The sequence below is a fragment of the Heterodontus francisci genome, chromosome 19 (assembly GCF_036365525.1).
Source record: "Heterodontus francisci isolate sHetFra1 chromosome 19, sHetFra1.hap1, whole genome shotgun sequence".
Classification (NCBI taxonomy): domain Eukaryota; kingdom Metazoa; phylum Chordata; class Chondrichthyes; order Heterodontiformes; family Heterodontidae; genus Heterodontus; species Heterodontus francisci.
The window spans coordinates 83,614,525-83,640,360 of NC_090389.1; the positions used below are offsets into that span (position 1 = coordinate 83,614,525).

Here is a 25,836-nt window from a genome sequence, read left to right on the forward strand (position 1 = left end):
CTTGCCCACTCAGTATCAATTAAAGAAAGAGTTCTGCCACTGGATTCAATAAAGATAATTTTATTAACCTACTTAAACAGAAATGTTAGAACCAATTACAAGTAATATGCTAAAATAGAAATAAGAAATATAACATCAATATCTGTGCTCACGATGCAAAAGATGATCAGTCTTCCTCTTGCAAATGTCACTGGTGTCACGAACCACCCTGGGAGCTCTGCCTAACTCTAGGCTCAGCTTTCCTTATATTGGGTTTTCCTGCATGTCTCGTACAATTATTCAGCCTGAGTATCCATTTGCAGTATCTTTCTGTGCTAGAGAGATGTTTCTCCTAATTCTTGCCTTATCTTGGACATTCTATGTGATGGGTCTGAATATATGATCAAGTCACTCACCAGGCCAAGGGATGCTTACAGTCCCAAGGCTTTCACAAGATGTTTAATTTACTAAGTGGAACTTGAAGGCAATCATTCTTCCTTTACATCGCCATAGTTACAGCTTTCCAGCTGCTCTGCTGGTTTTTTGGTCGTCAACACTCCCATGAGCCTTTGCTGTCCAACTTGACCTATTTTCCAAAAGCATTTTGGGTAAAGGCACTACATTCCTTTCTCACAGTTGCCAGGAAGGGTCATGGTTGGTCAGGATGCTGGACTCAGTTAATAAACAGCCAGATGTGTAAAGGGAACCGTAGGGTTGGTATTCCGAAAATATGAGATCAAGAACCGAAGGCGGCTTTTCCATAAGGACTTATAATGATCAGTAATGATAAAAGGATTTAGACATTTCCGACTGTATAGCTGGTATCCTCTGTGCAGCACTGCAAAAGGCCAGCAATGATGAACTGTAGTACAAGTATGTTTTAGAAGATTACAAAACCCCTTTAAGAGGAAAAGGCTGCTGTGTTGGCAGTGACGAAGATAGATATTGCCACCAATGCAGTTGGAGTTGGGTAGAGTACAGGCTACGATTGTGGTTTGGTGATTGCGTAGAGTACAGCCGAGGGATGTGGTTTGGTGATTCCCAGCATCTACAGATTTCCCGAGCACCAGGGACTCTCCGTGGCTGGAAATAAAATCCACGATTTGTAACTGTTAAACAATTGTTAGCTTGGCTCCTTTGCTGCCAATACTTTGTAATCTGCTTCACAAAGTGGGAGAGGGATGGTGCTGGTGAAGGTCCACAACGCCTGTTCATTACCTTGAGTCGAAGCGAGGTTGGTAGCCCCTCCATGTATAATTGTAATATGGTTTGAGCTGCCTCAATACAAGATGGAACTTTGGAGTGGAACTGTGAAAGAACTAACTACACAGTGGTTCAAGAAAAACAGGGATGCTTAAGAAATGACATTTCTGAAAATAGTTGCTGGAATTTCCTTTCTGTGTTTCCAGGGCAACGCGGGTGAAGGTTTCCCAGGACCACCAGGGCGCCAAGGAGAACCAGGTGACCGGGTTAGTGACATTACAAATCTCAACAAACTAAATGGGTTCACACTACTGTTAAATTAATGAAGAAAGAGTTTTCATACAAACATGTTAAAGTATTCATACTCTATTATTACAGTCTGATTTCACCCCATAGATCCTAAGTGCATTAGAGAAAGAACGAGGGGAGAACATGAGAAATAGGAGTAGGAGTAGGCCATACCCTATTGAGCCTGGTCTACCATTCAGTAAGATCATGGCTGATCTGATCTTGGTCTCACCTGCACTTTTCTTCCTGTTCCCCATACCCCTTGACAGAAAGGGATGAATTTTACCAGGCCTCCGACATCAGGGGTCGTGGCAGGGGGTGCCCGGAAAATACCTCTGGGAGAGGCCCGCCATGGGCCTCGACGCCAAGAAGTCCTCGTCCCATATTACCGGTGGCGGCGAGGCCTTGTGGCGACCCCCCCTGCTCGGTGTTGAAGGAATACCACACTCCTCCAGTGGTGATCCAATCCACTCTATCCCTCTATTTCCCCATCCCCACCTACGCCCCTGCCCATAATAATATAAGTTTTAGGATTTGCGTTGTTACTTCAGAGTAATATATCTCCCGTAGAATTTCTCGCTGTGTGATGGAGGATGCACCATTTTACACAGAAGGACCATAAAGCCATTCGACATACAAAGTATTATTCTGTTGCTAAGGCACAGCCATGTGTAAAATTGTGCCTCGCTCTACGACCATGAGACCTAAACCACTATACTTCCCTGAGGTCAGTTAGAGGTTAACTGCGCTCTGGAAGATCCTGGGTTGAACTTTTGTTCTTGTGTTGGGACCCCGATGTTGGGTGCGTTTCCAGGTCACGACCCCACATTGTAAGGGCGCCTGACGCCCAACCCGATTTTTGACAAGCAGGCCAATTCGTGGCCAGGGTGCACGCTTGGCATCCAATTAAGGACGGCGGGCGGGTTCCTGAGGCTGGAGGGCCAATAGGAGGCCGGTGGTGAGAAATTGTGGGCCAGTCCACCTCCGGTCCCGCCTCTGCGACAGTTTAAAAATTAGGCCAGCTGAGTCAATTTACAGTTAGGATAAACAAATAGGAAATTTCTTTCTCTTTTTTTAATACTTTTTGTTTAAAAAAAGCATGACATGTAAATGTGCATATGGGGCGCCTCAAATGTGACACACATCTCAAAACTTCCGTGTTTTACTGTTAATCTCTCCTATTTCTTAAGGGTCCCAGAGGACCTCACGGTGAACAAGGAGACAAGGCAAGTGTTTCAGTGCTAAATTCAATACTTTCTTTTTAATTTTTCTGTTGATATTCAATAACACATTCCTTAATCACATTCCATAGAATTTGATGTTCTCCTGGGCTAGTAGGGGTTGGAAAAATGTTGTATATGGAGGGTCATAGGCCAAATTAATGAGTGTGGATTAATATTGCAGAGTTCTGCTTGATAGTCAGCTTTTTTTTTTAACCAAAGCGTAAGTATGGAGAGATACTGGACCCACAATGCAAGTCCTTCTTATCTCAGTAGGCACAGATTTTCTGTAGAAATAGTGATGAGGTTATTAGCCTTCACCATTATTTACATGGAAATCAGACAGCAGCTTCCATCCACTGCACTGTTAAACCTGGAAACCAGGAAGTCGCTGCTCCTCCAGAAGCTACTTTACACCAGTATCTCACCGGGAAACTCAGCATTGAAACACATGGAACAGTGTGAATTGGCTGTGTTTGCCTCAGAGATGGCAACTAAACTCACCAAAAAAAGTTAGGACCTGCCCATTCCAGTGTAAATATCCTTTTAACAGTGTGATAAATCTTAATTACTGCCAAACAACCTCTCTGGCACAGAAAATTAACTTTTACAAGTGTGGAGTCTCATTCCTTCAGATTTTAATTATTGGTTGAGATATTTTTTTAAATAGAAAAATGTAAACTTCATTTTGCTTTTTTCTCTATCTTTCACCTCTCTTAATCCAGTATTTCTTTCCCTCACTTTATTTTGCTTTCTGTGCCTGATTTGACATTGAATTAAATATCCTAACTGACGCTTCCTGGTTTAGACTTTGCACTGCTGATTGATGATTCTACAATCTGATTGGTTAAGGAGATAACATAGCTGTTTGCCTCAGACACTCAGGTTCCAGATGCCTTGTAGAGGACGCTATGCTTTTTGGCTAGTTTTCTGACAGCAAATTCCAGTGCAAAATCCCATGGAAAGTCTATAGGCAAAGTGCAAATGTAATGAACAGCTGGCCCCACTGACCACAAAATCTGGCCCGTTGGAGATACAAAAAGAAAAAAAAAATGCAAATGCATAAAACCTGGGATAAGAATGGAAAATGCTGGAATTTCACTACAGATCTGGTGGTATCTGAAAATAGGGAAGACAGGTTAACATTTTTGGAACTCGCTGTCCACAAGGGTGGTGGAAGCGAAGACTATCAATGATTTCAAAAGTAAATTGGGTGGGCAATTGAGATAAATGTGCAGGGCTAAGGGGATAGAGCAGGGCAATGGGACTGACTGAATTGCTCTACAAAGAGCCGGTTTGGACTTGATGGGCCAAATAGCCGTCTTCAATTCTGTAATGACTCTATGACTCTTAGGTGCAGGGAAAAGGAGAGTTTCTTTGTTGGACCAATTAAATCAAGAGAGAGGGGTAGGGAGGAGAAAAGAACAGGTAAATGTCATAGGTTAAATATGCTTCGAGCTTGAGCAAAACTCCCGGGCTTAATACCCTGGGATAGGGTATTTCTGGTTGTAAAACTGGGAAAAGGGCAGGTGATACACTAAGGTCATCTCAAACTGCCTGTGTAAAGAATTAGAAAGACACGAGGGAGTGAATGAAACAGCTCTAACCGAAAAGGAGCAAAGTCTTATTATTCCAGTTGGATATTTAACAGGAGCTCTTGTTTTTCTTTTTGATGGACAGGGAGACAGAGGCCAGCCAGGTGCGACTGGTTCACCAGGATCCCGGGTAAGTGATTTCTCCCAGGTCTTACAATCCTTTATATGGGATTTTGTAATGCCATATATGTAAAGATGCACTGCAGCAACCCACCAAGTCTTCTTTGACAGCACTTACTAAACCATTGACCTCTACTAGGTCACACAACATCCTGGCTTGGAAATATATCACCATTCCTTTATTGTGACTGGGTCAAAATTCTGGAACTCCCCTCTACCTGTACTGTGGGTGTACCTACACCACACGGACTGTAGCGGTTCAAGAAGGCAGCTCAGCATCGCCTTCTCAAGGGCAACAGAGGGATGGGCAATAGGCCTTGCCAGCGACACCCTCATGCAGTGAATTAATAAATTTTTAAAAATCAATAATACAAACATTCATGTCAAGGAATGAACTAGTGAGGTGAACTGGGTTAGATGCTGAGGGACCTTGGTTCAATCCAGCCCCAACTAACGAGGGGGAAAAGTCTGTGCTGTCTGTAGGCTGTAACGGTCCCTGTTAAGACAGTTTCAGTCTCAATCTATACATTGGCAGTCTCACTCATGTTGGGAATTCGGAACTGAGGCACATTGTTGGGGCAGAACAAAGGGAGATTTACTGTCTTTGTGAATGCTGTACCTTACCTCCGTATGCTTGATGCAGGCGCTGAGTGTCTGAAATGGGAAAAAGCATCCAATTCTGCAACGTTAATAAAGGAAATGATATAAAGTTAATGTTATTTCCTAAATGGTGCTACAGAAAGAAACTGGAAGCACACCAGCTGGTCCATCAGTATGTGTAAACATCTGTAAAGGTGACAACCGTCATCAGAACTCATTACAGAATAAGTTGTTTGGTAGAATACCAGTGTGTACTCCAGTGTGGAAGGACAGCTCCGCAACCTGCTTTAACCTCTGCATGAAAATTTGATCTCACTGTGATTCCATTCCCCCGTTGCCTATTCACCATTTGGTGCCTCTGCAGAAGAGCACAATTGAAGCCAGGAATTTAGCAGGTATGAAGTTGCTGCTGGGACCTTGATCTGCTGCACTATTGCAGAGCGTGTTGAGGCCACAGATTAAGTAGGACCTTACAAGGTGACTTGACTAATTATCTACACATACAAGCTATTCCAAACGTCCTATAATGCTCCCCCTGCCCTAGGCCTGAACTCACACCTTTCCCTAGCTTCTCTCCTATCTCTCCATATGCCTTCTCTTAGCTCATCCTGTCCATGGGACCCACCTCCTGCTCCCTCGATCCTATTCCCACTAAACTGATGATCACTGAACTTCCCTTCCTGGTCCCCATGTTAGCTGATATTGGAAACAGCACTCTTTCTTCAGGTGCTGTCCCTCTCTCCTTTAAATCTGCCGTCATCACCAGATTCCTCAAATAAACAATGCTTGACCCCTCCATCCTTGCAAACTACTGCCCTATCTCCAACCTTCCTTTCCTCTCCAAAGTCCTTAACGTGTTGTCGCCTCCCAAATCTGTTCTCATCTTTTCCGGAACTCCGTGTTTGAATGCCTGCAATCAGGTTTCCACCTCTGCCACAGCACCAAAATGGCTCTTCTCAAAATCACAAATTACATCCTACGTGACAGTGACAAAGGTGAGCTATCCCTCCTTATCCTTCACAACTCAGCGGCAGCCTTTGACATGGTTGACCACACCATTTTCCTCCAGCACCTCTCCATTGTTGTCCAGCTGGGTTGGGACTGCCCTCACCTGGTTCCATTCTTATCTATCTAATCGCAGCCAGAGAATCACTTGCAGTGAAAACAGAAAGTGCTGGAAATGCTCAGCAGGTGAGGCAGCATCTGTAGAGAAAGAAACAGAGTAAATGTTTCAGGTCAATGACTTTCCATCAGAAGCTTTTGTATCACTTGCAATAGCTTCTCTTCCCACTCCCGCACCATTACCTCTGGTATCCCTCAAGGTTCTATCCTTGGCCCCCTCCTATTTCTCATCTACAAGCTGCCCTTCTGTGACATCATCTGAAAGCACAATATAAGTTGTCACACGCATGCTGATGATACCCAGTTCTATCTCACCACCAGCTCTCTCAACTCCTCCACTGTAGTTTCATTATCAGACTGCTTATCTGACATGCCCTACTGGATGAGCAGAAATTTCCTCCAATTAAATATTGGGAAGACTGAAGCCATTGTTACCGATTCCCACTCCAAACTCTGTTCCCTAGCTACCGACTCCATCCCTCTTCCTGGCAACAGTCTGAGAGTAAACCAGTCTATTCGCAACCTTGGTGCCATATTTGACTGCCAGATGAGCTTCTAACCACATATTCACACCATCACTAAGACTGCCTTGCTCCACCTCCATAACAACGCCCGACTTCGCCCCTGTCTCAGCTCATCTGCTGCTGAAACCCTCATTCATGCCTTTGCTACCTCTAGACTTGACTATTCCGACGCACTCCCGGCTGGTCTCCCACATTCTACCCTCTGTAAACTTGAGGTCATCCAAAACTCTGCTGCCCGTGTCTTAACTCGCACCGAATCCCGTTCACCTATCACCTCTGTGCTCGCTGACCTATATCAGCTCCCAGTCAAGCAACATCTTGATTTTAAAATTCTCATCCTTGTTTTCAAATCCCTCCACGTCTTTGCCTCTCCCTATCTCTGTAATCTCCTCCAGCCTCACAACCCTCCAAGATATCTGCGCTCCTCTAAGTCTGGCCTCTTGAGCACCTCAATTTTAATCACTCCACTATTGATGGCCGCACCTTCAGTTGCCCTGGTCCTAAACTCTGGAATTCCCTCCCTAAACCCCTGCGCCTCTCTACATCACTTTCCTCCTTTAAGACACTTCTTAAAACCTACCTCTTTGACCAAGCTTTTGATCATCTGACCTTATGTGGCATGGTGTCATATTTTGTTTTATAACGCCCCTGTGAAGCGCCTTGGGGCATTTTATTATGTTAAAGACGCTATATAAATACAAGTAGTTGTTGTTATTTTCCACTGTGTGCTATTTTCTGTGCCCCTGGACAATGGTTGGATGCTCCTGTCATCAACAAACCCATATCGCCTGCCGTTGCATGCAATACATACAGCAGCTTTGCTGTATCGAAGACTGTAATGGATTCCAGATGGAATGTACGTTTGTTCTGCTAATGGGCCTCTCCAAATTGTTATTTAAATGGACAAAATCGAAGAGTCTTGTAATTAATTGCGTTGTTCACTTTTCGCAGGGAGACAGGGGAGTACCAGGATCACCAGGCCTTAAGGTAAGTAAGCACTGTCAGTCTGAAAGCAATGTTGGCATTTAGGATCATAGGAAATAGGAGCAGGAGTAGGCCATTCAGCCCATCGAGCCTGCTGCACCATTCAAACAGATCTTGGCTGATCATCTACATCTGCGCCATTTTTCTCCACTATCCCCATATCCCTTGATGTCATCAGTATCCAGAAATCTGTCAATTTCTGTCTTGAACATGCTCAATGATTGAGCTTCCACAGCCCTCTGGGGTAGAGAATTCCACAGAGTTTGGTTCCTACAACAGTGACTACACTTCAACACCAATGGCTGCAAAAGTGCTTTCAGACATCCTGACACCATGAAAGAGACTATATAGATGCAAATCAGCCAGTCGTCTATCCTTCTTACTCTCTTTCTCTCTCTCATTCTCTCTCTTTTTCCCTTTCTCTCTCCATTTCTTTTTCTTTTACTCTATCTCTTCCTCTTCTTTCCATTTCTTTTTCTTTCTCTTTTTAACTCTCTTTTTATCACTGTCTCCCTCTTACTTTTTTATTACCCTTTCTCCTTTTTTCTCTCGATTTAACAACAGGGAAACTGCACTGTTCAGACACTGCACTGCTCTGTTTCACTACTGAGAGGGGAAGAAAATAAACAAAAACGAGATCTATGTGCTGCATATGTAGATTCTAAAACCTGTATCATTATTTCATTTTTAGCCTTTTAGTGTCAGAAACCGCAGGGCCTGAAGCAGGCAGTGAATGAAGACATTACTCAATGGCTGTGTTTGCTGACAGTGCAACCACTAAGTGGCGCAGTACTTGCACATGCACAAATGCAGACTCTTCAAGTGGAATATCAGTGTCTGCAACGTTCAGGCAGCTGCCAGGATTAAAGATGGCGCTGCTCAATTTATCACAGGAAATGCATATGGCTAGATCGTTCTAGCAAACTAACCTTACATTAAGTTAGATGGAAGCCCAGAAATATGCTGCTATGTAGTCCTTGGATACTAATTGTAATGCTCAGATCCATTTAATATTCCAGTTAGCCTATTAAATACAAAAGGAATTTTATGATTGAAGTTCCATTGGAAGACAATGAATTGGCACCCTGATCGATGGAAAAGAAAATCGGGCAGAGTATTAAATGTGCTGCCAATTCATTATTGTGATTCGTTTATATGACTAACCAGGACTGATTTCACCCGAATGCAACTACTAGTTCCCACCCCAATGGCCACTCTCCCCCTTCGGCAACTCGCTTTCTTCCCCTCCTCCTGACCGGCTGCTTCCCCCCTTCAGCCGCTCACTCCAGACCTCGCTACTCTCCCTCGCTCCCCTGCCCGATTGTTCCTCGCTCGCGCCACCCCGCTTTCCGGCTGCTCGCTCCCCGCTTCCCTGCGCCACACCCCCACCCCCCCCCCCCCCGCCCCCCTCAGCTGCTAGTTACAGGCCGTGCCGCGTCCCTGCTCTCGGCCACTCGCTCCCACGTTTGATCAGTCTCCATGCGCCGCCCGAAGAAACAAGGTGGGCCGCGAGGGGTGATGGGACGATGTAGGAGCGAGTGGCCGAGAGGAGGCAAGCGGCAGGGCCTAGAGCTAGTGGGTGCGGGCGGGGAGCGAGCGGCGGGAGAGCAGGGTGGTGTGAAGTGAAGAACAATCGGCCAAGGGAGTGGGGGGAAGCAGCGAGGTCTGGAGCAAGTGGCTGAGGGGAGGAAGCGTCGAGGCCTGCAGCGAGTTGCCAAGGTGGGAGAGCGGCGAGTGGGGCGGGAGTGAGTGACGGGGATCGAGTTCCAGCCTCAAAGTCTTGCATTCAGCCACTCCCTCCAGCCGAGTGCAGGACTGGATACCCAATGACGCTTTATCGTACATATGCAAAGATGGACCAGGCGCGGGTACGCGATGATGTTGGTACTGCGCAATGATGTCATCCCGCGCAGGCGCAACTTAGTCCTGGCAAGCTGTAGCTGCACATGTGTGCGGCTTGGTGCACTCTAATGATGGCAGCAGGCTGCTGCGTTGTCAGGAATCACTTTGTTGCTCAATAGGGCGAGCCATTACAGAGTGGCTGACTTTCTCTTTTATTTGATCACCAGCTGCCTCTTGATGTACACAGGGTAGGTGTGTGAGCAATGAAGGACCAGATTCCAATGTGGCTGGGCTCAGAACTCACTGGTTCTGGGACACTCGGCTCCCTTTACAAGGCATTGGTTTACAGCAAAATATCCCCTTGTAGTGTTCACTGATACATCTTGATGCTTACTATTCTGATTGTGAAAAACATTGCAGTCCATCCAGAAATCTTGGTAACGGTTCAATATTTCTGTTATTAGGGAGATCGAGGACAACATGGACCACCTGGTGTGCCGGGATCAGTTGTAAGTACTGTCCCACTCTCCCTATTTCTTTTATAGGTGAAGGGTCAAAGGCCGTAGTGCAGAATGGCAGCAAGGGCAAAATGGATAGGAAATGGGTTAAAATACTGTGACTACAAGAGCAGGTCAGAGGCTGGGAATTCTGTGGCTAGTAACTCACCTCCTGACTCCCCAAAGCCTGTCCACCATCTACAAGACACAAGTCAGAAGTGTGATGGAATACTCTCCACTTGCCTGGATGAGTGCAGCTCTAAAAACACTCAAGGAGCTCGACACCATCCAAGACAAAGCAGCCCACTTGATTATCACCAGATCCCTCCACCACTGGTGCATCTACAAGATGCACTGCAGCAACTCGCCAAAGCTCCTTCGACAGCACCTTCCAAACCTTGTGACCTCTACCACCTAGAATGACAAGGTCAGCAGGCACATGGGGACACCACCATCTGCAAGTTACCCTCCAAGTCACACAAGATCCTGACTTAGAACTATATCACCGTTGCTGGATCAAAATCCTGGAACTCCTTTCCTAACAACACTGTGGGTGTACCTGCACCACATGGACTGCAGCAGTTCAAGAAGGCAGCTCACCACCACCTGCTCAAGGGCAATTGGGGATGGTCAATAAATGATGACCTTTCCACTGACACTCACATCCCAATAACGAATAAAAATAAGATGAGATATATCAAGAGTTAGCGATTAGGCGATGCTAAACTTGGCTTTTAAAAGCCCGTCAACTAAGAAAAAAGAATTGGAAGTGTAAGGGGTTCCATGGTTTGAGATTCTGGAAAAAATCAAATTAGTGTTGGAGATCACTTCTGATCTCAATGGGGGTGAGAATGCAGGGCAACAGGAAGAGCATGTGGACTGGAGAAGCAAGAAAGACAAGTTCAAAGGGGTAATAAAAACAAGAAATGCTGGAACCACTTAGCAGGTCTGGCAGCATCTGTGGAAAGAGAAGCAGAGTTGTAAGTTCAAAGGGGTAATAGATATATGTCTTGATAAAATGGTGATGAGTACGGTGACAAGAGAGAGATGTAGCGATTAGAGCTGAGAAATTGCCAATCATGTGATAGGCAGAGAGATGGTTTGAGCTAAATATGAGAACTGTATTGTAGCATTGGAAAGACTCGGCCTTCATAGCAGGGTTGTCCAAAATACGGCCTGAGGGCCAGGATTCGGCCCACCAAACGTTTCCATCCGGCCCACAGATGCAAGCTGTACCCGGGGCCGTTCTTCATCCTCACCAGGGGTCCATGATTGGAGATGAAAAATTTCTCGTTGTCAGCCTGGCTTTTAAAAAAGACCGCAAGTTAGTTTCACAGCTGACAGCTGCTGACATTGGGTGGTTTCCCAACTTCAAACAGACTTGGGATTTTCTGGTGTGCCTTTTAAGAAAAAGTCAGAACACGCCAGAGAGGGACAGAGAGAAAGAGGGAGAAGGGGGGACAGGGAGAGAGAAATGGGACAGAGAGAGAGAGAGAGAAAGAGGGACAGAGAGAGAGAGGGAGAAAGGGGGGCAGAGAGAAAGAGAAAGGAGGCAGAGAGAGAGAGAAAGGGGGACAGGGAGAGACAGAGGGAGGGAGAAAGGGGGCAGAGAGCGAGGGAGAAAGGGGGTAGAGGGACAGAGAGAAGGGGGCAGAGAGAGAGAGAAGGGGGCAGAGAGAGCGAGGGGGGCAGAGAGAAAGGGGGGAACAGAGAGAGAGAGAAAGGGACAGAGAGAGAGAGAGATAAATGGGGACAGAGAGAAAGAGGGGGGATTGAGGGACACAGAGAGTGAGGATGACACAGAATGGGGAACAACACAGATGGGGCGATGCAGGGGAGAGAGAGAGAGAGAGAGAATGATTAAGATCACGCCCAACAGAATGACATCTATCCGGAACACTCCGCATCACTACATAAACCATGCAGGAAAACATTTACTACTAGTGCAAGCAAAAAACGCCAGGTATCTCACTAAATCAGTGTCCAACATAGTGATGAGAAAGTAAGTCAATAAATTAGTCTTCTCATTTAAAACTTATTCACAAACATGTATATTTGTTGATGTTTTGATTAATAGTAAGCCCAGTTTTTAATGCCTTAACCTTTCCGAAACTGTCTTACCAGCGGGCTGTGTAAGACAAAAATTGTAATGTGCCCCCCCCTCCCCCCGCAAAAAGATTGGACAGCCCCGCTTTATAGCGAGTGATCCAGTTACTGAGAGGACAGTTCCCCGCAGTCATTGCCAAGGTCTGAAGAATGAAGTGGTGACATCTTGACAGGTTTGGTAGATCAGACTGAGCTGGCTCTAGGTGACCCTCCCATACCTTCTTCCATACAGTACCACTAATCAGCTGTGACTGGGATGCTTCAGAGGATGTTTCCAACACTACAGTTGGTCAGATGTAGCGCCCAGCCCCCCTGCCCCAGTCCCACCTGATCGGAACTTGCGATGGCTTGGTGGATAGACCAGAAACCCAGCAGATCAGTATTACACCCTAGTTTCTCGTGCATCCACCAACATAGCCTTCGAATTCCACTCCAACAGGGAATGGAGTTTCTGGGCAATTCCCATTGAGAGTTGGAATGTTTTCTGGTGAACATGCTCATTTGATGCCACTAGAGAGTCTGCGCAACGTTTACTTAAGAAAACCCTCTCCGTGAAGGACCTGTCAAAGCTTTGCACGTTTGGATTGAGAGTTACTCCTCTTGGCTTAAAAAATACCAGCCAATTTCAGCAGCTCCCACTCCTCCCTTGCACACTTCATGATTTGTGGGCAGTTTTCCAATGCGCAAAATGTGGAAAATTAAAATACAATCTTTGACACGTTCAGTTTCCAGCATAAATTGCAAATGTGTTTTTTTTTAAAGAAAATGCTCCATAGATTGTGGGATTTACAAGCAAAATGTTGAGTGTTTGGCAACACTATGCGCAGGAATCTCCTGAGCATGGCATTCTGGACATTGAGCATCAATGGGGTGCCCTATCCACTCATCCTCCCCCGATGTCTGACTGCTTCAGGCGAGAAACGACCAGCCAGCAGTTGAACATCACCCCCAATGTGCCAATACACTTCCCCCTTTAACATTTCCCCTTTAAGGAATCTCTCATCTTAAGGCAACAAATGGGAAATTGCTTCTACCGAAGTGCCGAGTCCCACCAAGACAGCTAGTTGGCCTTGGCAGCTTAATATATGTATCTGTGCACATACGTCGAAACTAGGCAAGTCAGAAATACCTGCTGAACATCTTGTGTTATTCTTGTAGTAATTCCAGAATTTTGTTTCTTTGAATAGGGATTGCCAGGTCCCAGTGGTCCCAGAGGTGAAAAGGTGAGAACGTCATTTGAAGTTGGAACGCCATTCGGCCCATCTATCTTTTACTGCCACTGAGGTCCACTCCACACATACAACACATTCAGCTCTTGTCAACTTCCTCTTCCTCTGGTACACTGATTTCCCCCAACTATATGTTGAAGAAAGGCGTCTCCGTTCCTTGTTTTATGAATGATTCAACCATCATTGTCTAACACTGCATTTACTTGATCTCTCCATCGACTTTCTCTGTAGCTTCTCAGGCCCAACAGAATAGTTGCTCCACCGGTTGACTCCGCAGACAGTGCCATCCCAGGCGGTATTGTGAACACCAGAGGGAGAAACTGCTGACCCACGAACTGGGCAGCTCAGCCTTCCTGTACTGACCTCCAATGCAGCTTCCAATCTCTGGCCTGTACCGATCTTCCCCAGAAACCTTAGTGTCAGTAAATCACCTCCTTCCTGATTAAACGCAAAATTGATGTGACTAAAGTTGTCACTAGGGCTTATTTAGTGTGTCAGTGTCAATCCACTGCAATTAACTTTACTATTGCACTCCTTATGGGTTCTGTATGTCAACTGTGGCTCAGTGGGTTGCACTCTTGTCTCTACATTAGATGATTGTAGGTTCAAGACCCATTCTAGTAAAGCTGAGCTTAAAATTAAGGCTGATGCTCTAGGGCAGTTTTAAGGGAGTGCTATGCTGCTTTTTGGATGAGACATTGAACCAAGACCCCATCTGCCCTCTTGGAATGAATGTTAACGATCCCACAGTGCTATTTGTTTAGTTTAGTTTAGTTTAGAGATACAGCACTGAAACAGGCACTTCGGCCCACCAAGTCTGTGCCGACCATCAACCACCCATTTATACTAATCCTACACTAATTCCATATTCCTACCACATCCCCACCTGTCCCTATATTTCCCTACCACCTACCTATTCTAGGGGCAATTGCTAATGGCCAATTTTTTGTGTGTCATGGTTTATATTTGTCCCTCAACCAACTCTGTAAAACAGATTATCTGGTCATTATCACATTGTTTTTTTGTGGGAGCTTGCTGTGCACAAATTGTCTGTTGCATTTCCTATATTACCACAGTGATTACACTTCAAAAGTACTTCATTGATTGTAAAGCGATTGTCATGTAAGGCGCTATTTAAATGCACGCCTGTCTTTCTCTCTGTAAACATTTCATGCATCCAATGTTAAACTTTGCAGAAATCCTAGTAACAAGGCTGTCCTTTATGCCCACTCCATTTCTCGACTTCAGCTGCATGGGTTATGTGTCTTACAGTGAGATCAGATTTCAATCTCTGCACCCCACCTTCATGGATAATTTACTGTCCCTAATCCCTTTGCTCTCATGTGATGCCTTTCAGTCGCTTGTATCCGGGTATGTCTTCATGATATCAAGTCATCGTTGCTCTCTGTGAATTGATATGTATTTAATAACAGTTCTCAATGTGTTTCGTCAACAGGGAAATGAGGGGAGACAAGGAGAACCAGGACGGTCTGTAAGTATCATCGAATCATAGAATAAAACAGCACCGAAGGAGGCCACTCGACCTCTCCTGCCTGTGCCCACTCTTTGAAATAGCTATTGAACTACTCCCACTCCCCTGCTCCATTTCTATGGCCTTGCACATTTTTCCCCTTCAAGTACTTGAAAGTTGCTATTGCATCTGCTTCCATCAGCCTTTCAGGCAGTGCATTCCAGATCGTAACAACTGCATTTTAAAAAAATCTCCTCATCTCCTCTCCGGTTCTTTTTTCCAATGATCATCAATGTGTGCCCTCCATTTACTTTTTCTCAATCTATAACATTAGTAAAAGTGAGGCATTTAAGAAAACCTGCGCATCAATTAAAGATACTTGTACATGCATCTGGATAGTGGCAGGATGATGTCAAGATGTGTTCAACTCCCTTGTTCCCACTGCCTTATAGGCCCAATTGAGGCTGAGTTCATTTTGACATTTGATTGTGCCTCCGTTAAGCAGCTCAGGATGTTACAGGTGCTAGAGAAATGCAAATAGTTGGTATTCAGTTGAAAGGTGCAGACCCAGTTTTCTGTGCATGCATAGGAAAACCTAATCTCTGGTTTCCAATAGTCTCCAAAGGGTCAATGGGAGAGGTCAATGAAAGGTCAAAACCGGAATTTCTCACCTGCTTATGTATTTTCAGCTTTTGCTGCTTGTACATCACCATTTTTATTCTGCAACTTTCGTCCTCTCCCCCAAAACTGGTTGAGGCAGAAAGCAATTTGATCTGATGAGCGTGACGACCTGTGTTGGCACTGAGCCACGTCTTCTCTCAATACAGTGGGCGGCACAGTGGTGCAGTGGTTAGCACCGCAGCCTCACAGCTCCAGCGATCCGGGTCCAATTCTGGGTACTGCCTGTGTGGAATTTGCAAGTTCTGCCTGTGTCTGCGTGGGTTTCCGCCCGGTGCTCCGGTTTCCTCCCACAGCCAAAGACTTGCAGGTTGATAGGTAAATTGGCCATTGTAAATTGACCCTAGTGTAGGTAAGTGGTAGGAGAATTGAGGGAAGGTGGGGATGTGGTGGGAATATGGGATCAACGTAGGATTAGTATAAATGGGTGGTTGTTGGTTGGCATAGACTCGGTGGGCCGAAGGGCCTGTATCTCTAAATAATAATAATAACATGCAGAAAATATGTGAACTCCGGCACTATAAATACAAACTGCTGTAAAGTTGTAACAGAAACAGTTGGAAATACAACATCTGCAGCTCAGTCAGATCTGGGAAGAGAAAAGACAGGTAAATCTTCAGGTGTAACCCTTCGTGAGATTGAAGGGTTACACTGGGAATGCTAACACTTGAGTTTCCTGTTTAACCGCAAAAAAAATTCAAGGGCTGTAATCCCATTAAGTTTTGACAGATGGCAGCTACTGAGAAAAGGTAATGATGCAAGTAGACGTTTGATGGTGCTGTAGTGTGAAAAATATTTAACTCCAGTTCAAATGGATGTGAATCTAGGTTATGTAAAAAAAAATTGTATGTGATTGTGTTTGTATAACCTGTATAATTGCAAGGTCCTAGCTGTATTGCTAATTGAATGGTGCAAACCCTGATGTTATTGGTCAAGTGTGAATCAGTCATATCCAAAGAATGATTTTCAGACCAACAAACAATGTGGTCATTATCACAGCCCACCCTCCCATTCCAGGACTGTATTCATAGCAGTTCTGTTGCAGTCATAGGTATCTGACTTTCTCCACCAGCCCTAGCATGGACCATCTGAGCCTCTCCAAAACATCTAAGCAACCTTTTTGCAGCACTAACCTGACAGTCCCCTCACCCCCACCAGACATCTTCACTATTCAGCATGCCCTCCATGCACACGTTTTTTCCCCCCTCCTACTTCCCTCCCATCCCTCAAACCCAGGATGACATAAACTGTATAACCTTCAACTTTGCTCTCAGCAGATATTTGTTCGGCTCCTTTTTGAAAAGATGAATTGACACTGATGTTGCTGGGATTATACGTTAAACCTGCAACATGCCAACTTTTACTGCACGGTCTCCACCTCCCATTTTCTGCCCGTTCATCCATTGCACGCACACTTGCTGATCTGCATTCCCACCTTGTTCCCCAACGCGTTGAACTTCAAATGCTTCCGTGGCCCTAACTCTGCAGGTTCCTGCTTGCACCCTCCCCCACCCAGTCCAAAGCCTTGGGATGATTAAAGGTGCCAGTTGTTGTACAGTAGACAGTGTTTCTAAAAGCATGTTACAGTCTAGATCTGAATGGGTTTTTCTAACTGTGCCAACTCTTTCGTTCTGCTCCAGATCACTGGCCCGTCAGGAAGTAAAGGTGACCAGGTAAAAGCAGTCTCTCCTTTCTATATCTGGTCTTCTCTGGTACCCAGTGTCATCTGTTCTCTTAAACTGCACCTTCTCAGTTTTTTAGGAATTGGGTGAGCACTGTGTATTCTTGCTTTTACAATAGTTTTCTTTTTCTTTACCTGTAGGGTCAGCGAGGACCCCCAGGAGCCCAAGGGGAGAAAGGAGCGAAGGGAAACCCAGCAGAGAAGGGCGATAAGGTGAGGCAGAAATGACAGAGAATCAGCTCCCACAACACATGTGTGTGAGGAACCAGGGGGAGACTGTGTGCACTTAGAACTTCAGCGCAGGTGTGGATACAGAAGATAGGTTGTTGTGTGCTGATCACTGTCTGTTCCTCAGCTTTTGCATTGCAATAATTTTCTTTAGCGTATTCCATTTTGCAAAGCTCTCGGTGCTTTAATAGCTCAGAAGGGCCAGTTGCTCAGAGCGTAAAGCGTAAGGACGGCCTAAACCATTGCTATGAGGGCAAACCGTGACAGGCTGTGAGTCGTGCATCCACTCCTGTTGGAGACACAGCTGTTTAATACTCCACCAGTTGCTTCATATTGAAGAAGGCAGCATCAACTTCTGGAGTGGTTCTGGTTTCTTCCTGCTGCACCTAGTATCAGTTTTCAGTAATAGATATCACTGAACCGAAATCAATATGAGCCGGTAAGGGTTATTCCTGTGCTGCTTTCCATCTAGGCCCACGTCTGTTTTTCTTGATATTTTGAGTCTTAGGTTACCTTGTCCTTGGAGCTTCTTATTTTTGAAACCAAGAGCTCTGCTTTAAATTGCCCAAAAGTTGCACCTGGAAACAGTTACTATGGAATGGAACTCTGATGTTCTGCTGAAGGGTCACTGATCTGAAACGTTAACTCTGCTTCTCTCTCCACAGATGCTGCCAGACCTGCTGAGTATTTCTAGCACTTTTTGCTTTTGTTTCAGATTTCCAGCATCTGCAGTATTTTGCGTTTATATTACTATGGAATGGAGTCTGACTCCCAAATTGTTGGATTCAAAGATCTCAGAGTGAAAAGTTCCAAATCAATATGAACACAATTCTAATGGGCTCTCAGGGAACTGAAGAATATGTGGATAGGTTGGGGAAATGGATCAGCCGTGATCTTATTGAATCGCACCACGGCTTTGAGGGACTGTATAGCCAAGCTCTGCTCCCATTTCCTATTGTTACGGCCATGGGGTGAGGGGTGTGGGTGATTCCCACTGTTCTACTCCCACCTGACCTCAGCAAGTGTGTTGTTATTAGGGTTTAACTGCATTGTGTTTTATTTGTCAAATAAACAGACAGCGACAGGTTTTCTTGGAGGTTTAAAACAGAAAAGCAATTATTTATTGATCAATACCCCTGAACCCGAAATAGTCACAACCTTATCTACTTATGCATTCTCTCGCACGCACGCACAGACACACACACACACACAAGAAGAGACAGGTAGAGAGGAAAAGGGGTAAGTGGTTTTAAGTGGGGTAGGTTTCGGGGGTCACGGTAAACCTGTTGAATTCTCTCAGAAGTCGAGCGCTCATTGGTTGCAGGCTTGGGGTGTATGTAGGTTTCTCTCTTGGTTGACAGTTCAGTTGAAGACACTGGATCACTTCTAATTCACTGCTGCACAAGTAAAAATGTTGAATTCTGCAGCAGGGCGCTTCGCTTCTGACTTACTGGATTTCTCCCAGCCCTGTAGCTGGAAATACCTTCTTGGTGGGGCTTTTTTCTGGGTCTGTGTCTCTCTGTCTCTTCAGGGAGATACCTTTAAGATCAAAAATGGTTTCACACCTTTGTCTCTGTTGGGAAATTTAGATCTCTCTCCCTGTGGTGATCAACAGTGGCCTAAGATGTGGCTACTTCAAACCTTCTTTGTTTCAGGAGATCCCATCCAATTCAAAAGTGCCTCTTGATGGGTTCAGGGTGAGAATAATCTGGTTATGATGTTTCCGCTTTATATCTTCTTTGTTTCAGTGGAACCCATTCAATTCAGGAATATTTCAGATTGGATGTAATTGACCTCTCTCAGTTTAAAAAGTAATTCTTTGTCCCAGTCAGACAATTTGAATGTACAAAGGCCAGGTCGATTACCTTTGGCAGCTATTTTTAGCAGCATTGTCCTTTTTTAAAAAAAGGTTAAGTCAATTTTTTAATTCTTCAGTTTTAATCCATATTTTCTCATCATCGCATTTCTTGTACACACAACACCATATTCTTATTAACTCTGCTGAGCCCAGTTAAACGCATAAGGTGACAATGTGGGGAGCAATTTAATTATGAATGGAGAAAGCCGGTTGACCCATCTTCTCTCAGCCATCTCCAAAAACCCACAGTTCTCTCCCAACACAGCATGCTAATCGTCTCCTAAATAAGAGAAAGAATTTTGCCACCACTACCCTATGCAGAAGCCCGTTCCAAAGGTTGATCAGTCTTTGTATGGAGAAGAACTCTAACTGAACAGCTCAGTGAAAACATTCTATCACGTGACTACTAGGACAGTAGAAGGTGAACAAGATTGATCTCGGACTTTATAGTCTTCCAGACTCAAATTTGGATTCAATAATTTTAGATTATAACTGTTACTTGTATTTTAATTGTGTTTAATTGTTTGCAGGTGGTGGGCATCAGCTGGAGATTCACTTGAGCCCCTATAGATTGACAAAAATGGAAACTGTTGGATTGGGAGGTGTATGCTTGTAATGTGTAACTCTGTAAATAAATATATTGGCTCCAGTTCTATTATTCACCAACTGGCCTTCTGGATTATAAACAATAACCAATACTCCAATTTTTTCAGACAGCAGGTGCTGGTAATGATTCTGCTGGCGCCATTTACACCTCCTTCAGGTCCATCTTTTCTTTCTTTACTTGTATCATTACCTTTCCTTGCACCATCATCCCATTTTGTCTTTTAATCACTCCCGCCTCGCAGTCTATCACAGATCTTCTCTTTTGTTCTTTCCTCCCCTCTCCCCATCTCAGTCTCTGTATTTGCTTAAAAACCTGTTACATTTCTAACTTTTTCCAGTTCTAGGTAATCAAGGTGAAACATTAACTCTGTTTCTCTCTCTGCAGGTGCTGCCTGACCTGCTGAGTATTTCCAGCATTTCCACTTTTTATTTCAGGTTTCCAGCATCTGCAGTATTTTGCCTTTGTTGGAGATGAACCCGGGTCTTTTTTTGTCCGGTAATGCTCGGAATTTTCCACAATGTTTACCATTTATTTTGCACAGGGCGAACCTGGATATGGCATTCCAGGGCAACCAGGACCCAAAGGAGATCCAGGCGACCGAGTAAGTCTTTAATCTCTTCTTTCTAAATAAAATGATTGTAGTATCATAGAGCTAAGAAGGAGTCCATTTGGCCCTTTGTGTCTGTGCCAGCTCTTTGAAAACCATCTAATTAGTCCCACTCCCTCTGCTGTTTCCCAATCACTCTTTTTCATTTTCAAGTATTTATACAATTCTCTTTTGAAAGTTGAATTTCCTTCCATCACCTTTTCAGACAGTGTGTTGCAGATCACAACAACTGAGTAAAAAAATTCTCCTCATCTCCCTTCTAGTTTTTTCCCCTAATTACCTTAAATCTTAGTCCACTGGTTACTGACCCTTCTGTCACTGGAAACAGTTTCTTCCTATTTACTTTATCAAAACCGTTTGTAATTTTGAACACCTCTATTAAATCTCTCCTTAACCTTTTTTGTTCTGAGGAGAACAATCTCAGTTTCTCTGGTCTCTCCATGTAACTAAAGCCCAGCTTCCCTCATATCATTCTAGTAATCCACCTCTCTCAGGCCTGGATATCCCTCCTAAAATGTGGTGCCCAGAAATTTGCAGGGCTATGGGCAAAGATCAGGGGAATGGGACTAATTAGATTGCTCTTTCAAAGGCTGGCACAGATAGGATGGTCTGAATGGCCTCCTTCTGTGCTGTATGATTCTATGATTCTGCATCTGGTCTGAATGGAAATAGGCCCAGTACTATTGGAGGAACAGCAGGATTTGTGGGTACGGGTTCACAGGACATTAAAGGCAGCACCTCAGGTTGCTAGGGAAAAGCTAATGGAATTTCAGATGTATAGAATATAAAAACCTAGAGGTAATGAGGAGCCTAAAACACCAATAAGACTTCAGTTAGACCATGCGTGCCATATTTGGGCTCCTCACTATAGGAATGATATTGAGACTTTAGAGAGAATACAATACAGATTTACTAGGATGTTGCCTTCTAAGAGGAAAGACTTGAAAATTGTGTCTTCTTTTGTTAGAAAAGATAGGTCAGAGGACAATAAAATGGAAGCATTTCAAATTCTGAAAGCACAGGACTGGTTAGATAGAAGCAGGCTATTTCCAGTGGTTGAGGGATCAAAAACGAGTGACCATAGATCGACCTAAATTTAGAAGAGAGGGTAGCAGAAACGTCTTCACACAGAATTCTGAAGGTGTGAAATTTACTTCCAGGGTTAATGGTTGAGGCAGAAACTCTGTCAACAGTCAGGAGTAGATTGGATTGTGGATGAAGAAAAGAGGGATGAAGGGATACAGAAATAAGATGAATAAATGTGATTAGGACCAGTGTTCCCTCGAATGTCCATTCATTGTGCATGGCCATTCTGTTGCATTGCGCAGTCCCTTCAAGATAGCCACACGGTCATGCATGCGCGTGTCTTAAAGGGACCGCTGCTTGTGCGCGGTCTCTTTGTCCCTTATGTAGCACATTCCCAAATGGCTGCGTGACCGCACAGCTTAGAGGGAATATTGATTATTTGCTCGCGTGGAGAACAAATGGCATCATAGGCTGGATGAGCCGTGATGTTACCGTCTACGAGCCTCTCTATTATTGTAACCCACAAATGGGCGATGTATTATCAGTAGGTCCTGCCCTACAGTTGGAGCTACCATACTAACCTGCCTGTATCTCATTTTAGGGTAATATTGGACTCTCTGGGAGACCAGGAGAAAAGGTAAGTGATGCTCAACAGTGACAAAAGCCTCACCTGGCTCGAAACACTCAACTTTTGAATGGGTAAGCAGCGGCTAATGATGGCTTGTGTTGCAGGGAGATCGTGGAGCAAGTGGAGAGAAAGGAGAGTCTGGTAAAACAGGAGCACCTGGATTGAGTGGACCCCGAGGGAAAGAGGTGAAGACCGATTTGTACTCTCTGCTCTTGATGCATTTAGTTTGGTGCAAAATCCATTTTGAAGTTGGTCCCTTTTGATTACATTCTCTCTGTTCAGAACCTGGTGATGATTCGTTTGTTTCCAGTTGTTTGAGATATGGCAAATAAGTGTATGGTAGTGCAGTTATGTTACTGGACTAGTATTGCAGAAACTTCAGATAATAAAGCAATAAATGTTAGGAGAATTTGAATTCAGTTTAAAATAAAATCTGGAAATAATAAACAAAATGCAACAAATAAGCTGTTGGATTGTCATTGAAATCCAACTGATTCACGAATGCTTTCAGGGAAATAAACCTTCTGTTCTCACCCAGTCTAGTCTAGTCCTATATGTGACTCCAGTTCCACTCCAGTCGCCTATTAACTGCCTCTGAAGTGGACTAGTAGGCTACTCAGAGCATCTAGGTAATAAATGTTGGTCTTGCCAGTGACCCCCATATCCCAAGAATGAATTGAAGATGTTATCCCAGAATAACAAAGAAACAAAGATAATTACAGCACAGGAACAGGCCCTTCGGCCCTCCAAGCCTGCGCCGATCCAGATCCACAATGATGCACAAAAATATAATGACAGGAAAAGCAACGATTTTCCCAGTCCATCTTTGAACTGATGCTAAGGATGTGCTAAAACCACTCAGATCCAATGATTACTCCTGTGTCTTAAATTGGGAGTATTAATTGAAAGCAAGTTTGAAAATGGTAGCAGAGAAAAGGAAATAACTCAAGATACGGTGATTTGATGAAACCAAAAGTTTGGGTTTCAAAGACAGTTGGGGAAAGAGGAGATGGAGTAGCAACAAATGGCTCAGAGGATTAATACTCCTTTAATCTGTTTCTTGTGGTGCTGTGGTTCAGTGAGAGCCAAATATTGACCGTTATCGCTGGAAGACCTTCCAGGGGCGGCACAGTGGCGCAGTGGTTAGCACCACAGCCTCACAGCCCCAGCGACCCGGGTTCAATTCTGGGTACTGCCTGTGTGAAGTTTGCAAGTTCTCCCTGTGTCTGCATGGGTTTCCTCCGGGTGCTCCGGTTTCCTCTCACATGCCAAAGACTTGCAGGTTGATAGGTAAATTGGCCATTAGTAATTGCCCCTAGTATAGGTAGGTGGTAGGGAAATATAGGGACAGGTGGAGATGTGGTAGGAAAATGGAATCAGTGTAGGATTAGTATAAATGGGTGATTGATGGTCGGCACAGACTCGGTGGGCCGAAGGGCCTGTTTCAGTGCTGTATCAATAAATAAATTTTTAAAAACTCTTTTTCAATTAGTGTCATGGGATCTTTAGCATCTACCCAAGCCACAGAGACAGGTAGATGGGGTCTGAACAAGGCCTGACAGAATTTAATATCTCACCTGAAGGACAGCACCCCTGACAGTGTAGCACTCCCACAGTGCTGCACTGACATGCTAAAGTCCAGGAGTAGGGTTTGAGCCCACAGTCCATTCTGCTGCAGAGGCATGAGTGCTACAGATCAAACCAGGCTACAGTACAGGTCTGTACTAGTGAAGGGCTGAGAAACCTAACGTGTTTTCATTCTTCCCCAGGGTGAAAAGGGGAACAAAGGAGATGAAGGGAAGCCGGTAACCACTTTTTAACTGAATTTCTCTTGAGTTTTCAGTTCCTTGTTTTTTTTATTTCAGTCACAAAAGAACCAAATGCTGTCGCTTTTTTTTTCACAGGGAGAGACTGGATCACCGGGTCGGCCTGGCGAGAGAGGACTTCAAGTAATATCTACATATATTCTCTAGTTGGGTGCATAGTCGCTTTATCTCCAAGGCATAATCCTAAAGACATTCTTATATTTGCTGCGGGGGTCCCAAAGGCGCAATGCTCAAATGGAGACCTATTGCCTTTTGTGTGACACTGTCTCTTTATTTTACCTAGTACTGGCATTTCTGTTGGAATCTGATTGAGACTCAGCAAAACGTTGGGGGTGGAGGGTGCTCGCCTCTGCTGTCAAACAACCAAGGTTGTGCCGTTTGTTGCGCTGAGAACCTTGTGTTTTCCCATCCCTTCCACTTCCAACTAGTATGGTTTCCAACCTTTCCTCTAACCCAGTGTCATTCAGAATTATGGGAAGCTTCCTCCTTGTATGCTGTGTAATGAAGTGGTAAATCTGACCTTTGTAAATCTTTTCCAATTTCATTACACAATGCACAGTGGGAATACAACTGCTTGCAATTTAGGGGATAGGGTAGCATGATGGCTATATTACTGGACTAGTAATCCTGAAGCCTAGAACTACTCACTCAATGATATGAGTTCAAATCCCACTATGACATCTCTGGAATTTAAATTTCGTTATATAGATCTGGAATTAAAAGCTGAAAACAATAATGGCGACTATTAAACTACCAAATTGTCGTAAAACCCCATCTGGTTCAGTATTTTCTTTTGGGGAAGGAAATCTACCATCCTTACCCGGTCTGGCCTACATGTGACTGCAGACCCACAGCAATGTGGTTAACTCTTAACTAACCTCTGACATTGCCTAAGCAAGCCAGTCAGTTATATTCAAGAAGGTGGTTCAACATCTTCTTCTCCAGGAGAATTAGGGATGGACAATAAATGCTGGTCTTAACAGTAATACCCACATCCTGTGAATGAATAATAACAAAAACATTTATGGTGTGATTCTGATCCAGCTAAAATGCCCCAAGTTGCCTCATAGTTCAAGCAAGGATATGCAGGGAATTGGGTCAGGTGGCTAAAACATTTCTGTTTGACCAAGTACTGCCAAACCCAGCTCAGGTTAAAATGTGGAGTCCAGTTCTCTCCACTCTGCCCCAATCATGCACCTCAAATCCAAGTTTAGAAAAGGCCAGATTCACAATTTTGACACACTATTCATCACTTAGGCCAACCCAAGGCCATACATTGATGCATTGAGATCAGCATAGTGACCTTTCACCTTTATGGCCACTGTTTCAATCTAACGCCATTTTATCGGACTGAGAGCCTCTCTCTATGGGTTGTGAGGATCCTCATGGGAAAGTAGTTTGGGCCATCTTACCGCTGTCCTGTTGACCACTGACTTACACTATTCAGCACCAAGTTGTTAGGCCAGTTGGTCTTTATCTGCCTGTTAATGTTTAAATAATGTGAGGGGATACCTAAAGGGAGCCTCCCCTTAACTTCTGAAACAAAAGGCAAAATGTAGTATTCCTGTCATGCTGCACTGAAGTGTCAACTTAGATATGTGCTTCTTTCCTGAGTGGAACTTAAATTCACAACCTTTTGGCTTCAGAATAATTGTGCTACCTCCTGAGCTAAGCTGACACTTAAGTGAACAGTTTGCCTGGATCATCTTTTTCCCTTACTAGCGCATGGTTTTATCCTGTGGATTTTTTGCCTCTCCCAGGAGGTGACATTGCTGGGGGAGCCGGTGGGGGGTTGGGGAGAGGGGAAAAAGTGTTTAGCCATGCAGGTTGTGGGCAGGACATGATGGACCGGCTGGCCTTTTTATGTTTGGAACTCAGCGCCAGCTTGAAATCAGAAACAGTGAGACAAACAAGAGT

General features: G+C 44.5%; 2 protein-coding genes across 2 annotated transcripts in view; both read left to right on the plus strand.

Annotated features, from left to right (window-relative positions):
- LOC137380421 (collagen alpha-1(VII) chain-like) overlaps positions 1-2,697 on the plus strand; it is a 177,709-nt gene extending 175,012 nt beyond the window's left edge. Inside the window, exons 44-45 of the mRNA XM_068052349.1 lie at positions 1,389-1,440; positions 2,661-2,697. Of these exons, the coding sequence (XP_067908450.1) occupies positions 1,389-1,440; positions 2,661-2,683 (75 nt within the window). The 3' untranslated portion in view covers positions 2,684-2,697. The remainder of the gene's footprint in view (positions 1-1,388; positions 1,441-2,660) is intronic.
- Positions 2,698-2,919: 222 nt separating this feature from the next.
- LOC137380348 (uncharacterized) lies at positions 2,920-24,041 on the plus strand. The gene is made up of 13 exons (XM_068052276.1): positions 2,920-3,149; positions 4,371-4,415; positions 7,603-7,638; positions 9,942-9,986; positions 13,268-13,303; positions 14,766-14,801; positions 17,099-17,131; positions 17,281-17,352; positions 20,374-20,433; positions 22,067-22,102; positions 22,198-22,278; positions 23,863-23,898; positions 23,998-24,041. The coding sequence occupies exons 1-11, from the start codon at positions 2,920-2,922 to the stop codon at positions 22,256-22,258; spliced, it is 690 nt and encodes a 229-aa protein (XP_067908377.1). The 3' UTR covers positions 22,259-22,278; positions 23,863-23,898; positions 23,998-24,041.
- Positions 24,042-25,836: the final 1,795 nt, after the last annotated feature.

Bases quoted from the DNA above. Each gene is read 5' to 3' on its own strand.
- LOC137380348 (XM_068052276.1), top strand. From the start codon at position 2,920: ATGGAGAGATACTGGACCCACAATGCAAGTCCTTCTTATCTCAGTAGG. The intron at 4,416-7,602 runs GTAAGTGATTTC...CACTTTTCGCAG, and splicing joins CTGGTTCACCAGGATCCCGG to GGAGACAGGGGAGTACCAGG. The intron at 9,987-13,267 runs GTAAGTACTGTC...TTCTTTGAATAG, and splicing joins CTGGTGTGCCGGGATCAGTT to GGATTGCCAGGTCCCAGTGG.